General features: G+C 42.5%; 1 protein-coding gene and 1 long non-coding RNA gene across 12 annotated transcripts in view; one reads left to right on the forward strand and one right to left on the reverse strand.

The window, feature by feature from the left end:
- Window positions 1–15,587, reverse strand: part of PRUNE2 (prune homolog 2 with BCH domain) — a 96,493-nt gene that overhangs the window by 58,455 nt on the left and 22,451 nt on the right. The window contains exon 1 of one of the 11 annotated variants that reach the window (XM_049710822.1): window positions 14,572–14,895. The exons of 8 other annotated variants lie outside the window; for them this stretch is intronic. In XM_049710822.1, the coding sequence (XP_049566779.1) occupies window positions 14,572–14,630 (59 nt within the window). In that variant the 5' untranslated portion in view covers window positions 14,631–14,895. Of the gene's footprint in view, window positions 1–14,318; window positions 14,457–14,571; window positions 14,896–15,587 lie in introns of those variants that run through there. 2 more of the 11 variants (XM_033440250.2, XM_049710823.1) reach the window with 2 other exon arrangements.
- Window positions 4,493–5,979, forward strand: LOC117203884 (uncharacterized). Its single transcript, XR_004486828.2, has 2 exons — window positions 4,493–5,464; window positions 5,569–5,979. It is a non-coding gene; the product is annotated as an uncharacterized LOC117203884 (long non-coding RNA).

Raw genomic sequence — 15,587 nt, forward strand, 5'->3', positions numbered from 1 at the left:
CAGTCTTATACATTTGCAACCTCCTCTCCTCTTTATTTTCACTGCTAAGACCTTAGTTCAAGTTCATTTTTTCCTTGCAGAAAGCTGTTTCTGATTTTACTCCCCACCCCCTTCAAATTGCTCACTCAGTATCTAACCATCTCAATCTAACCTTCTTGTTTCAGTCCTTTCATGTCCCCACTGTCTCAAGGGAAGGGTCCTGGCTCCAGAGAATGGCTCACCAGGCTTCACGGTCTGGCCTCCCAGGCCGAACTCGAGCCTCCTCTCCCATCGCTCACTCCCCAGTTGGTTCTTGCTTGTCTTCTAGAACTCAGCTTAGACATCTCAGCCCCACCCCACACAGCTGGGTCAAGTCCAACAGTACCCTGAGCTCACATTAAATGGGTGTTTTTCATGATTTACAACCATCTATTCCTAACTTCTCTGGCCCCACCCTCCCCATTCCTCCCCACTCTCATCCCCCCTCCACACATGCACACAGAGGTCCTTGAAGGCAGGCACTCCGAGTGCTTAGCAGAGGGCCTAGCATGTGGTGGAGGGGAATAACTAACTATTGAATAAACACCCTTATTTAGAGACGGGAGGATGCCCTACTTTTCTAGCAGAGTGTTCCTCATAAGGTCTCACCACATATTGGAACTTGACCACTCAAATTGTCTACCAACAAATTACGTTTGATAACAAGTTAAGCTTTCTTCAAAACATAATTTAGAAATGCGAGGTGACTCTTACAGAAGTCATATCACAAAGGAGTAATTGCTCTAAACAGAATAAGGTGAAGTTCACCCAGTGTAGAGTTTACAGTGCCCTCTGCCACAATGACAAAAGCACCTCTCAGATGCTATTAGGAACGACCCGGTGCGGGGCGGGGGTGGGGGGGGGCGGGGAGGATGGGCATGTTAAGTAAGGATGAGGTTCTTGCGAAATGAGGCGGAGGAGGAGTGGACAACCGTTTGTCTTCAGAAATGAAGAGTCTTTAGGGCGAGAGTCAGCAGCTCCTGTAGGATGACCAAGTGACCAGAGTCTCAGCACAGACTCCTGCAGCCCTGCCCACCCTCCACTTCAGCAGCTCAGCACCTCCTGGAATTTCTCTTTTGTGCTGACGAGTCTGTAGATACCTCCCTGCCCTCCCATCCTGCCTGAGGGGATATGCTCACAAGGATTCCTCTCCCCAGCAGTGCAATGCAATGGCTGCACTGCCTTGGTTTTACTTCCCCTCAGTCGCTCAAGAGTGTGGACAGTCTGGCACCAGAAATACAAACAACAGGGCCCTACAGAGCCACTCTTCCAACTGCTGCTCAAGCAGTTATATTTGTTGATCCCTAGGGCATGGCAGGGGAGTTAAGTCTTTGACTTCTCTAGAGCTGGGGTCGGCAAAGTTTTTCTGTAAAGGGACAGATACAAAATTTGTTACGTTTTTCAGGCCACACAGTCTCTATCATAACTACTCAACTTTGCTGTAGCACAAAAATAGCCGTAAGATATGTAAATGAAGGGGCGTGGCTATGTTCCAATAAAACTGGGTGGAAAAATAGGTGGCCAACTAACTAGATTTGACCTGGAGGCCATAGTTTGCTGACCCCTGTTCTAGATGAAAACAACTTGAATACAATTTCATTTCTCAAAAGGGAACGCTCTTAGACTGTTGGTGGGAATGTAAATTGATGCAGCCACTAGGGAGAACAGTATGGAAGTTCCTTAAAATACTAAAAATAACATTTCTCCAAAGAAGAAATACAGATGGCCAACAGGCACATGAAAAGATGCTCATCATCGCTAATTATTAGAGAAATGCAAATCAGAACTACAGTGAGGTATCATCCCACATCAGTCAGAACGGCCATCATTAAAAAGTCTACAAATACCAAATGCTAGAGAGGGTGTGGAGAAAAGCGCACTGTCCTACACTGTTGGTGGGAATGTAAGTTGGTGCAGCCACTGTGGAAAATGGTATGGAGGTTCCTCAGAAAACTAAAAATAGAATTACCATATGATCCAGCAATCCCACTCCTGGGCATGTATCTGGACAAAACTATAATTCAAAATGATACATGCACCCCTATAGTTCATAGCAGCACTATTCACAATAGCCAAGACATGAAAATAACCTAAATGTCCATCAACAGAGGAATGGATAAAGAAGATGTGGTACATATATACAATGGAATACTACTCAGCCATAAAAAAGAACGATATATTGCCATTTGCAGCAACATAGATACAACTAGAGATTATCATACTAAGTCAGAAAGAGAGACAAATACCATGTGATATTTTTAATATGTGGAATCTAAATATGACACAAATGAACCTATGTATGAAACAGAAGCAGAGTCACAGATATAGAGAAAAGACTTGTGGTTGCCAAGGGGGAGGGGTTTGGGGGAAGGATGGAGTGGGAGGTTGGGGTTAGCAGTGCTTTTATATATAGAATGGATATATAACAAGGACCTACCTACTGTATAGCACAGAGAACTATATTCAATATCTTATGATAAACCATAATGGAAAAGAATATATGAAAAAGATGTGTATATGTGTGTGTGTGTGTATATATATATATATATATATATGTATGTATAACTGAATCACTTTGCTGTACAGTAGTAATTAACACAACATTGTAAATCAACTATACTTCATTTAAAAAAAAAAAAAACTAAAAATAGTTACCACTCCTGTGTATATATCCAGAAGAGACAAAAACTCTAATTTGAAAAGATACATGCAACCCAATGTTCACAGCAGCACTATTTACAATAGCCAAGACATGGAAACTAAATATCCAATGACAGTTGAATGGATAAAGAAGATGTGGTATATATATATATACATATATATACATATACACACACAATGGAATCGTAGCCATAAAAAAGAATGAAATAATGCCATTTGCAGCAACATGGATGGACCTAGAGATTAGCACACAGGGAAAAACTAATCCCATATAAGTGGAACCTAAAAAAATAATACAAATGAACTTATTTTCAAAACAGAAATAGACTCACAGACATAGAAAACAAACTTATGGTTACAAAAGGGGAAGTGGGGGAGGGATAAATTAGGAATTAGGGAGTAACAGATACACACTACTATGAGTAAAATAGATAAACAACAAGGACCTACTGTATAGCTCAGGGAGCTATATTCAATACCTTGTAATAACCTATAATGGAAAAGAATCTGAAAAGGAATACATATATATATTCAGATATGTATATATGTCTACATATATATGTATATGTCTGTGTGTGTGTCTGTGTATATATCTGAATCACTTTGCTATACACCTGAAACTAACACAACATTGTAAATCAACTATACTTCAATTAAAAAAAAAAAAAGGTGTTCCCTGGTGGCGCAGTGGTTAAGAGTCCGCCTGCTGATGCACGGGACACAGGTTCGTGTCCCGGTCCAGGAAGATCCCACATGCCGCGGAGCAGCTGGGCCCGTGAGCCATGGCCGCTGAGCCTGCGCGTCCGGAGCCTGTGCTCTGCAACGGGAGAGGCCACAACAGTGAGGCCCACGTACCACCAAAAAAAAAAGAAAAAAAAAAAGACCTTGGGGGAAGTATCTAACCCAGTCTTTGAGAGCTTCTTGCCATTTGTCTCTTCGGGAGATAAGAGTGCTTTGCACCATTCTGCCCTCAGCTTTGAACCCTAGTTGTCTATTTCACTGAATAAACTAAAGGAAACATAGTCTAATTTAATATTCCACTAAAGGAATTTTTCCACTCAAATAATTTATTATTTTTTTGAAAAAGTATAAAGGATAATCTAAATCAACAGGGGAGTGATTAAATATAACATGAAATGCATCACTGTATATCAATGCAAAAAATTTCTAAATGTATTGACATGGGATGGCATCTAAGATATACTTAATAAATCAAATTACAAGGTTGTATGTTTAGAATGATGTAATTTGTATAAAGTTGTGCACATTTATACATATGTTTAGGCACAGACAATATCGAGAAGGAACAGAAATTATTAATTTCTATTAATAATTTAATTAATTAATAGGGGCTATGTATAGGGAGCAGTTTAGGGAGAAAGAGATTTTTTTACTTTTTATTTATTTACTCTTCTGTGTTTTTTCAATTTTTAAAATACCAGCATGGGCAACAGTTTAAGATAAAGAGGTAATTTAAATATAATAATATTCTCTACGAGTTTCTAGAAATCCTCACTTGGACAATTTCCAGCTGACATTAGAAATAATTAAGTGCTTCGTTAGTAGTAACTTCAGTTGTTTATCAGCAGCAATAGTATGCTGTCACGTCCCACTGCCGTAGTATCAGGGTTTTCAATGTTTTCCAAATTGAAGTAGGGAGGAGCAGGCATAGAAAGCTGAAATATTAGCATCACTGAAGAAAGGGAGGAGTTTAGCCTTTGATAAGCGGGCCTTGGCAGAGGGGCGGCTACCCCCTCGGGCCACATGTCTGTCATTTCCCTTCATCCTCACCAGTATCTTCTGAAGGTCTGATCTCTGCAAGCCAGTGGGGATATTAAAATAAATAAGCCACAGCCACTACCTGCTCCTCTTGGCCACTGCTGATTCATTTATCTTTTGCAGCAGGTTGTTTTAAATTTATCGAATTCTACAATTTTGCAGTCTGTATCTGCACTCTATCTTTTAATAGTTTCTCTTTTTCCAATCGTCTGTTCTTTTCACTTTGGTTCCTTTTACTGTCTCTTTATTTTCTTAGATTTGCTGCTTTCTGGTTTTCAGTTTTGAATATTGTTTCCTAAAACAATATTTTTCTAGGTTCTGAAAATTTTACCATTTATGTTCTTTTTTCCTTAAAGAAAAACAACCTCCTTGATTCTATGTAGTATCTCTCTGTCTTTATACATTTGAAATAACATTGTGTGTTTTGGTTTTTTTCTTAAATAAATTTATTTTTCATTTTTGGCTGCTTTGGGTGTTCGTTGCTGCACGCTGGCTTTCTCTAGTTGTGGTGAGCGGGCTTCTCATTGCGGTGGCTTCTGTTGTTGCAGAGCACAGGCTCTAGGTGCGTGGGCTTCAGTAGTTGCAGCGCATGGGCTCAGTAGTTGTGGCTTGTGGGCTCTAGAGCGCAGGCTCAGTAATTGTGGCACACAGGCTTAGTTGCTCCACAGTATGTGGGATCTTTCCAGACCAGTGCTCGAACCCGTGTCCCCTGCATTGGCAGGAGGATTCTTAACCACTGCATCACCAGGGAAGTCCCAACATTGTGTTTTTGATTGCATCCTTTTAAGGCATCATTTTCTGTTTGCTGTTTGCCAGATGAAGAAACTGGGGCAGAGAATAAAAACATTTTCATCTGGATGGACCAACAGTTGGCTCCTAGAGGGTCAGCTGGTATCCTGTGCCCCACAGAATCCCTGGGGAGCTGAGAGCACTGCCTGGCAGCTGGCACCCAGTGAGCTTTTGTTGAATAAATACATGCTGGAAGCTCCAGAATTCTGTGCCTTCGGTAACATCACCCCATTTTTATTTTCTGTATTTCCTTCCTGGTGGCCCAGTTGCTCCTTGCTTTCCTCGAGCATAAAGTTCCTTTATCTTTTCATTCCCACACAGTCCCTGGCTGTGGTTGAAAATGGAGTCACCTCTCGGACCCCGGGGACCCCAGGAAGCGGGCGTATTTCTGGAATCTACTCCCGCTATCAGCTCCCCATGAGCTCAGGCCTGTGACTGACAGGGACAGACACAGAAACGGACACATGAGGAGGACTTGTGCCTGAGGGTTCCAAACCGTCCTGCTGGCAAAAGACACACAGAAGGGGTGCTTCCAGTCGTTTGTTTAAGCCAGCGCTTCCCAAAGCCTGCGCCCAGAGGAGAGGGTCTACAGACCCTGAAGGACAGCTCTGTACCCAGTGAGCTTGGGAAACACCGAATAGCCTGCCCTCCTTTTGGGACTTTATAACGCATGTGAGCTCATCATAGACTCTGAGATGTTCTACAGAAGGTAAAAATGTTTGATTTTGTTTACCTTGTTTTTGACCAAGGTATCTTTTTTTCTTCTTTTCCCTTCCTTCCCTCCTTCCTTCCTTTCTCTCGTAACATGTTAATACAGAACAAAATTGGGGAAGCACAGCTCAGAGATATAACCCAGTGAGATGTGTGGGCCTCTCTGTACATCTGCACATCTTGGCCTACATCTACCAAGAGTCTTACAGATGCAGCCTGAACTCCTATATGCTTTTTCTTCTTACATAAAGAGTACAGGATAGCAACTAAAGTCTCAGACTCTGGGGTCAGATCACCTGCACTTGAATCCTACTCTGACCTTTTTAAATATGTGACATTAGGTAAGATGCAGAATTCCCCTCTGTGTCTCAGTTTCCTCATCTATAAATGGGGAAACTATCAATACCTACTTCAGGGGCTGTTGCAAGGATTAAACGAGTTGATTTAAGTAAGGGTAGAGAATACTGCCTGGCACATTTTAGCTGATGCTACAGGAGGGTTAGATATTGCTGCTGTTATTTTTTCAGTAATTCTGCTAAAAATTAGAATAGAAAAGTGGTTTTCAAAGGCAGTACCTCAGGTCACAAGAGCATTTTTTTGCAGAAATAGAAAACTCCATCCTAAAACTCATATGAAATTTCAAGGGGTCCCAAATAGCCAAAACAATCTTGAAAAAGAAAAACAAATATGGATGTCTCATACTTCCTCACTTCAAAACTTATTACAAAGCTATAGTAATCAAAACAGAGTGGTACCACCATAAAGACAGAAACAAAGACCAAGGGAATAGAATAGAGAACCCAGAAATAAACCTACACATATATGGTCAAATGACTGACAAGGATACCAAGACCATTCAGTGGGGCAAGGATAGTCTCTTCAACAAATGACACCGGGAAGGACTTCCCTGGTGGCACAGTGGTTAAGAATCCACCTGCCAATGCAGGGGACGTGGTTCGAGCCCTGGTCTGGGAAGATCCCACATGTTGCAGAGCAACGAAGCCCAGGCGCCACAGCTACTGAGCCTGTGCTCTAGAGCCCTCGAGCCATAACTACTGAGCCTGTGTGCCACAACTACTGAAGCCCGTGTGCCTAGAGCCCGTGCTCTGCAACGAGAGAAGCCACCGGAATGAGCAGCCCGTGCACCGCAACGAAGAGTAGCCCCCGCTTGCGGCAACTAGTGAAAGCCCACGCGCAGCAACGAAGGCCCAACGCAGCCATAAATAAATAAATAAAATTAAAAAACAAAAACAAATGACACTGGGAAAACAGGATATCCACATGCAAAAGAATGAAGGTGGATCGTTACCTTACACCATATACAGAAATTAACTTGAAATGGATTAAAGACCTAAAAGTAAGACCTAAAATTATAAAACTCCTAGGAGAAAACATAGCGGGGAAAGCATCATGACATTGGATTTGGCAATGATTTCTTGGATGTGACACCAAAAGCACAGCCAACAAAAGCAAAACTAGATAAACAGGACTACATCAAACCGGAGGCAGAGTTGGCTGCATACGCAACTCCAGGGCAGCTCTAGAGTCCCTAATCCCCATTCCTGACCCTTGTTCTTACTTCCTCCCTCTTGCGATGGTTAGGATGTGACAGATCTAGGTTAGCTGATGTCTTGGCAATGGGAAAATTCTGAATCACACTTCAGGTTTCAGTGTTCTTTGAGGACTCTGGACTCCCTTAGATCCCCAATTCAAAACTGAAAAGAAGTTCCTTCATACCTCTATCCCCAACCTTATTCTCCTGCAAGGAGTTTCTCCTTAGACTTTCAGACCACAGACAACTAAGAAGAACCAATGCTCACAAATAGGGAGGCAAGGTGGGGTCAACAGGATCAACACCCCTCTGCCTCTTATTAACCATGTAACCGCGGTAAAGTTAGCTGACCTCCCTAAGACTTAGTTTCTTCATCTGCAAAATGAGTATTACACGAGGAATAGCGTGAGATTTCAAAGATAATGAGTAAAGTGTTTGGCAAAAATTCTACTATTTAATATTACTCTTACTATTATTAGAATATTTGGGGCTCAACAAGGCCTCCCATATTCACCGTGAATCTCCAAGGTGGTCGTGGAACCCCTGAAGTGACCCCTAGACTCAACATTTTCTTTTTCCTAGAAAGCCTGTTTATTGATTATTCTCTCCATGTATGTTTTAGTAAGTGGTGATACTCTCGATCAAGGAATCCATTATTAACCTAATTTTCTAATGGAGGAAGAGGTAAAAGATACTTATCACCTTCTATGGAATCTATCAACTTAAGACCAAAATTAACAGCAATAAATTTGGAAACAGTAAAATTTTTGGTTTGTATTTCATTGATGGTACTGCTGTTTCAACCTTATATAGTAAAGCTGGGGTTTCCCTGGTGGCACAGTGGTTGAGAGTCCGCCTGCCGATGCAGGGGACGCGGGTTCGTGCCCCGGTCCGGGAAGATCCCACATGCCGCGGAGCGGCTGGGCCGGTGAGCCATGGCCGCTGAGCCTGCGCGTCCGGAGCCTGTGCTCCGCAACGGGAGAGGCCACAACAGGGAGAGGCCCGCGTACTGAATTAAAAAAATAAAAAAATAAAAAAAATAAAGTAAAGCCGTCTGCTTTCCAAATTCCAAAAATTAACATACTTCCCCACCACCACCTTACCATACTAACCAGTGCCCTTCGGTTTCTTTAGGACAAGGAAGGGTTAAAGGGTTGATTATGGATACACAGCTTTGAGTTGGGACCTTTCACACATTACGAATCACACTGAGTGGCCATTTACTTTACAGAGCAGTTTAAAGATTACGCAGTAGCCAAATTAACTTGTTCCACCCACCCTACTGGAGGAGGAAAAACCCAACACCCATAAAACTACTTCACTTGAGGCATGTGCCTGTAGTCTCAACACTGAAGAATGACAAATGAAGTGTGGGGCTGGTCCACAGGAATTCCCAGCACATTCTCTGTTAGGGCTGGATTCCTGCCCCCGCCTCCCAAATGCAGGTGTTGAAATCCTAACCTCCAGTACCTCAGAATGTGAGTGTACTTGGAGATAAGGTCTTTAAAGAGGCAATTAAGTTAAAATGAGGTCATTAGGGTGGGCCCTCATCTGATATGACAGGTGTCCTTATAGGAGGAGATTAGGACACAGGCATACACAGAAGGAAGGTCAAGTGAAGCCAGGGGTGCAGACAGCCATCTACGAGCCAAGGAAAGAGGCCTCAGAAGCAGCCAATCCTGCCGACACCTTGATCTCAGAATTTTATCCTCCAGAATTGTGAAAAAAAATGAATTTCTGTGATTTAAGCGACCCAGTCTGTGGTACTTTGTTATGGCAGCTCAAGCAAATGGATACAGTATCTGATCTCCTTCATCAGCACAGTTTCAGGGAGGAGAATCTCGGCTCTGGGAGGAGTATATCAGGCCTTCCGTTCTTCCTTTCTACTAGAAAGCCCTTCTACTGCTGCCTGACAGATCTAGCGGGAAGGAGAGAAGCCCAAATCAGGTCCCTCGCGGCTGAAAGAAGCCGTCACCTGTATTTACACATGCCCCACTATACAGTATAATCACATTCTATGAAGCCGATTTATGAGACTTGATTAATTTCGTACTCTCCTCAGGGATATAGTCAGTAATCATAGAGCTATGCCACCTTCACAGGGAGAGCTGATTCTTTTAACTATTTCTTTTACATTGGTATGTCTTCATTGTATAAATGTAGACAGCTACTTAGGGAAAAAATGTGCTTATGCTTTTAAATAATTGTTGTTCACAGAATTATGGCATTATATGGGATTCCAAGACTCTGGTATACGACTCACATTTTCTAGTTACCAGGTCCCTGCTGGTAAATAAAAGTTAGTATTGGGAAATAAAATGAACAGCCTAAGACCAGCCACCTACGACCAAGCAAATTAGAAACAAGCCTTGAGTCTGTAACTGTGAAGTGCATGAAAATTTTGGTTAGAAGTTTCTCCTCGTAAATTCAGTCTCAGTTGTATCAAGAACATGATTCAGTTATATCAAGAACATGACCTGTGATCGTCCCTGAACTTAGTCTAATCAACAAAGAAAACTTCCCCACAGCTAGCCCAGGAATGGGGCTTTACTCCATCCCAAGCTTTCTTTCTTTCAGTTATCAGTACCTTTCCAGAGATCAATAATCTCTAGCTATCCTCTCATCTCCATTGTACCCGCCCTCCTAACCGATCTTGTGCACAACTGCTCTCCTGAGATCACATGATGTTGGCTTTACTCCTGTTTTGTTTTAGAATGAGCTATTTCTAGAACTTCCAACTTCATCAACCCTTTCCTGGGTGTTTCTGGGAGTTGGGCATAGAAAACCATAATTGCTTAAGTGGCAACATTTTTATTCTCTTGCTTCATGGGCAATGGTAGCTTTATGAATGGGGTTTCCGTATTGGAGTTGGACAACAGCAAATCCTGTTTTTGAGGGCACTATAGGAAGCCTATGTTCCTTTCTGAATTTTTGGATTGGAGGGACTTTGAAAGATCTCTGTCTCCAGGCAAAACTACCCCTAAACAATTCTGATTATCCCCCCTAGGGTTTCCAAACCAGTTTGCCATAAGCCTTGATAGATGTAGATTCTCTGGTACTCACTGTTTGTTTCCCAAGTTAGTATTCTTTCAGGTAGGAATTTAACAGACGGTTCAGTCCTAGAACCACGTGGCAAGTGTTAGTCTGGGGGAGGGTATATTACAAAGAGAATGGTTCAGACACACATTCTGCGTGTGTCTGAGAATTTAAAATCTAGGAGAATACAGAGGAAAAGACATACAAGTTCACACAAAACTGTGGGGTAAAACCCATGAGTGATAATCATGGAGTTTCAGAGATAGGAGTAGTTCCTCCACATGTGGGCAGAGTGGATAAACCTGGAAGTCTCCAGACAACAGGTAGCAGTTTTGGGGCTGGATCTTGTGGATAGGCTGGGGAAGGAGTGAGGATAGATTACACCTGAGCTCCCCTGTTCCCCTTCTCCCTTCTTTGTCCCCAGCCCCCATGCCCACTATCAAGACTCATTCTGAGTTCTACTCTATGAGTCAGAACCTTCTTGGCACTTGTCAGGGGCACCATTCGGCCTGATCCCTGCCCTCAAAGGGCCACTGCCTAGGAAGGAAGGGGATGACTGGAAGAAAAAGTCACCATCCTCTTTACATCCCACTCCATGAGGTCCACCTCAGTAGATCTAGAGGCTTGCAACCCTGCGCTCTTGCTAACAATGGAAGTGTCGTCATAGAAACCATGGCCGGGCGTTGGGACGTGACCTGGTGCTGACTAATCAGATGTGGATTTAGCTTTCTGAAAGTGCTCCTGCCACAGCTGAGTCTATCTTGTTCAGATTAGAGAGCTTCATGCTTTTGTCACCTTGCTTATATTAACTTATATCGAGGGCAGCAAGGCTGCAGATTCTCAGTCATGAGGAATGAAACGATACCCCATCACAGGGTGCGCCAATTCTTCACTAGGCACCTCCTCAGAAGATTCTTATCTCCCTCAGCTTTCAAGCACTATGCCTTTCTTCCACATCTGCAGTTCTGTAATTGCCTCTCTTCTTTCCATCCTAGCAGGGTCAGTCCATTCTATTTCAGGTGGACTACCCCCTCTCCTCTTGCCTCCCATCTCTCCCACACCATCGCTAGTCTACTGCCAATCCAAACCCTCAACTCATAAAACACTGGCTTCCCACTGCCAACACATTTCCTAAAAATTTCTTTGACCCTCAGGGCTCTCCACCATTTAGATCAATCCACCACTAGCATCCCCCAATGCTCTACTTTTCAGACAACATGAGCTTCTAGTTTCCCAAGTCTTGTTGACAGTTCTCTTCCCTCTCTTGGTGTATATTCCCTTCTGCTGAAATATTCCTTCCCCCAACTATTGAATCCACCTCATCCATGAATCCTGTATTTACTTCTCTACAATAAAGGAGGAGCAAGGCTCTCCCAACTTGGAGGTCCCAGAGCCCCTCAGTTCCACCTCTTATGGAATTCACTTTACCCCGCCTTTTGCAAGCCATTTGTTTTGCCTTTGTATCACATGCAGTCTTCAGGGGTAGATAGCATCTTGTTCATAATAAATGCACAAGCTCTGAGAATACAGTCCAGTTCCATTTCCCCCAAATTTCTAAGGGTTGTAAAGGGATTAGGAAATGCTACCTTACCCTTAAAATAGAAGAGTAGTAGCGGGTTTTGTGTTTTTTTTTTTAAGCTCTGAGAAATGTAAATGCATGGGCCAGGTTTTGCTAAGGGCTTTTCAAAGGCCTGGGGTGAAAGGAAATAGCATGAGATCAAGAGCTGGCCACATGGGTTCTGATCCTGGCCCAGCTACTGACTGTGACCTTGAGTCAATCCCTCACTCTAACTGGAGCTCATTTGCTTGCTTATAAACTGAGGAAGTGAGTCAAAATGAATTCTACAATTTGTTTCGGCTTATCTTACCTTAGCAATCGAAACTCAGGATGCAAGAATAATACGGAGAATCACACAACTATCAAAACCCCAGGCAAATGGCTTAACAGAGCCTTCAAATGATCATGGTGTTCAGACAGGGGTATCCATTCCTGCCTCTTCTCCTGCAACCCTTTTGCACACCTATCCACCACTACCCCATGACTCCAGCCATTATTAATCCAGAAAAAAGCTGTACCCAAATGTTCTTTGTCAACTCTGATACAGACAGGATACCAGGGACAGAATGTCCTTCACTACTTTCCCCTCTGCCCCTTCTCATCCCTTCCCCTCTCCCCCAACTATCCTACTGACTAGAATGGATAAGGGATTGAGAACTCATCCCAAATTCACATACTACTCTAGCAGGAAGTTGATTTGAGTAAAGCCACTGTCTGCAAAATCTTGGCATGTCAAAGCAATTCCAGGCTAGCGAAGAAGAAAAAAATAAGCTTTTATTTGCTGTAGGTGAACTCAAGCTTTCCTGTCATAACCTATATCGAGTACCTGAACCTATGTGCAAACCCCGCACTGTCTTCTAGCTTGCTAGAAAGTATGAAGTCTAAAGGTCAAAAAAGTATCATGAGCCTTTATTTAATAAGAGCTAAATCCTTCCCTGAGTACAAAGACATTCGAGAATGAAAAACCAAATGGAAATTCACTGGAAAGTACCAAAGAGAGCCCTAACCATTGGGAAAAGTTAATTTGACTTCTTGTTAATAGGAAGGAGAATCTGGCTCATTACCCTTAAGCACCTATGAAGCTTTAGATCTTATTTAGGATATAAAGGGTAACTTTGCATTACAAAGCGAAATCTCCTGGGGATGTTTAGGTGCTGCTGACTGTGCATGACAACAGCCAGTCTTGTTTATTTGTCTTTGAGTTGCAGAGCAAGGTCTGAGCCATTTTAAAGTACAGAGCTTTCACTAGCCTGCATAAGTATAATTTATTGATAGAGATACTCCCGGAAAGGCACTTTTTTTCTCTCAGATAATCTGTCTCTTTAAATTAACAGAAAGATCATGGATCACTTTTTTTTTAATTACCAGGAAGTTTCATCTAATAATTCCAGTTTTTACATTCTGTGAATATTACCAATTATGATTTTAAGAAAACTTTCATCAAATGAACATTTTGAAGTGGGCTCATTCGGTGGTAGCTTCTATTTTTCTCTCTAGGAGGGGGTCGGGGGACCATCTGGTGGGAAATGAGCCCAGAAGCTGTGCTCGAATAGCAGTTTACATAAGATCCGCAGCACATTAACAGTTCCTATGAAAGAAGGGGGGCAGCTTATAGAGATGATGTCCCCCCTCCCCCTAAGTCACCATGACAGGTGATTTGCCATGACACTGATCTCAGGCAGAATCACACTTTAAATCACTCCTTCTAGATGGGAGTCTTGTTTTTTTTGGTTTCCACAGAGGAATTCCATAACCTATGTATTTCTTGTTTGAAATTAACCAGGTGATAATTTTTTTCTAGTTTCTCACATAACTTAGTTTCTCAGTAAAATACTGATATTCTCTAAGTAGCGTATCCTGTCTTGATTTTGAAAAAGCAATAGAAAACAACATAAGCCCATTTTTGAGGATGACCTATTTCTGCAGCTTGGAACTTAGGTAAGGTTTAAAGGTTACAAGATTCATCAGAAAAAAGAGAAATGTATGTTACTAGCTTCAATGACTATTAGCAATAACATAAAAAATAAAAATGCCACTGTACCAGGGCCACTCTGCTTGTCAAATAATCCAAATAGACATTTCAATACCCATCAGACGAGAGTCCTAAACGGTTTCCCAACTGTCATTTCTTTTGATTTTCTATCTCCATTTTCATCATAGACATAAAGGAATAAAAAATGTTTATAGCCGTGCAGAATCTGTTTAACTAATTACCCGGTCACCAAGGGAGGGGCAGGAGATAGCTTACAGGACCACAAGCCCTTCCAGTAAGAGGTGATACAGAGTGAAATGCAGCTGCCAGCTGTCACTTGCGAGGGGCTGGGCAGAGCTCTGCATCCTGTCACCCCCTTCCCTCTCCCCCTCCAACTTCCCAGCTGCAATAGCCCAGTCTGTGAAAGCAACACCCTGCATTGCGATCCGACCTCCCACAGCCCATCCTCCTAAAGCCGCACCGGGACCCACCTACCTTCTGAGGACAGAGCAGGCTGGAGAGTGAGAAGAATGCTTGGTTACTGCCCTCAGCATCCCCTGTCTGGAGCACTTAACTGGAAATACGGAGTCGCCTCCATTTTCTGGTCACGTGATCACGGGCACATCTAAATAAGGACGATCACCTGCCTCTCAGATCTCCCAGTGAGCCCATCACCACTGCTGCTCTGCTCCAGCTGGGGGATGGAGCTGGGGCTGTGAAGAGTTTCTTTTGGGAATATAAAATACTCTTTCACGCAGGTTGTGGAGTCAGAAATGCCCCTTGATTTTTGTGTCTGCTCAGGAAAACTGCTGTCACTCCTGTTCCTGAGTGAGACTGGATGTGAATGGGCTCAAAGCACAGATTGGAAGGAATTTAGTTCCCCTGAAACCTCTTTTTTAAAAAATCCTGCAGCTTCACGGCACACCCAGTGAGATGGTGGTGTAATTATTTTCATGTCATAGACAGTGGTTAAAACCATAATAAAAATGGACTATGGAAGCATAGCAAGATAAATAAAGAAGTCCAGTTGGAAATTCTAGAGAAAGTTAGGATGTTTGCCCAAGATCCACACAGCTTTGACTATTGAGAAATAAAGCCATGTGACCAGTAAGCATTCAGGCTCTGGAGTCACAAGGCCTGAGTTTGAATCTAACTTCCGCTACTTATTAGCGAGTTTGGACCAGTTACTAAACTGCCTGGTACCTCAGACTGCTGACTCACAAACGGACAATACTAACAATGTTACTTTAAAGCAAGATAACTTAGAGATTTTAGAGAGACTGGGTTAAAATAACTCACCATAAAGGTTAGCTACTATTATTAATTCTAAAAATGCCAACAGAAATATTTGATGGAGTTAAGTCAAATGAAATGTGAATGAAAAGCTTACATACTAGAAAAGCGTACATTGATTAGTTTGATCTTCAAAGGAAAAGAATACGTTATCAGACAAATCAAACAAAGACTTCTGATCATGATCAGGCAAAATGTCAATGTGAAAAGTAACTAAC

The sequence above is a fragment of the Orcinus orca genome, chromosome 6 (assembly GCF_937001465.1).
Source record: "Orcinus orca chromosome 6, mOrcOrc1.1, whole genome shotgun sequence".
NCBI classification, from domain to species: domain Eukaryota; kingdom Metazoa; phylum Chordata; class Mammalia; order Artiodactyla; family Delphinidae; genus Orcinus; species Orcinus orca.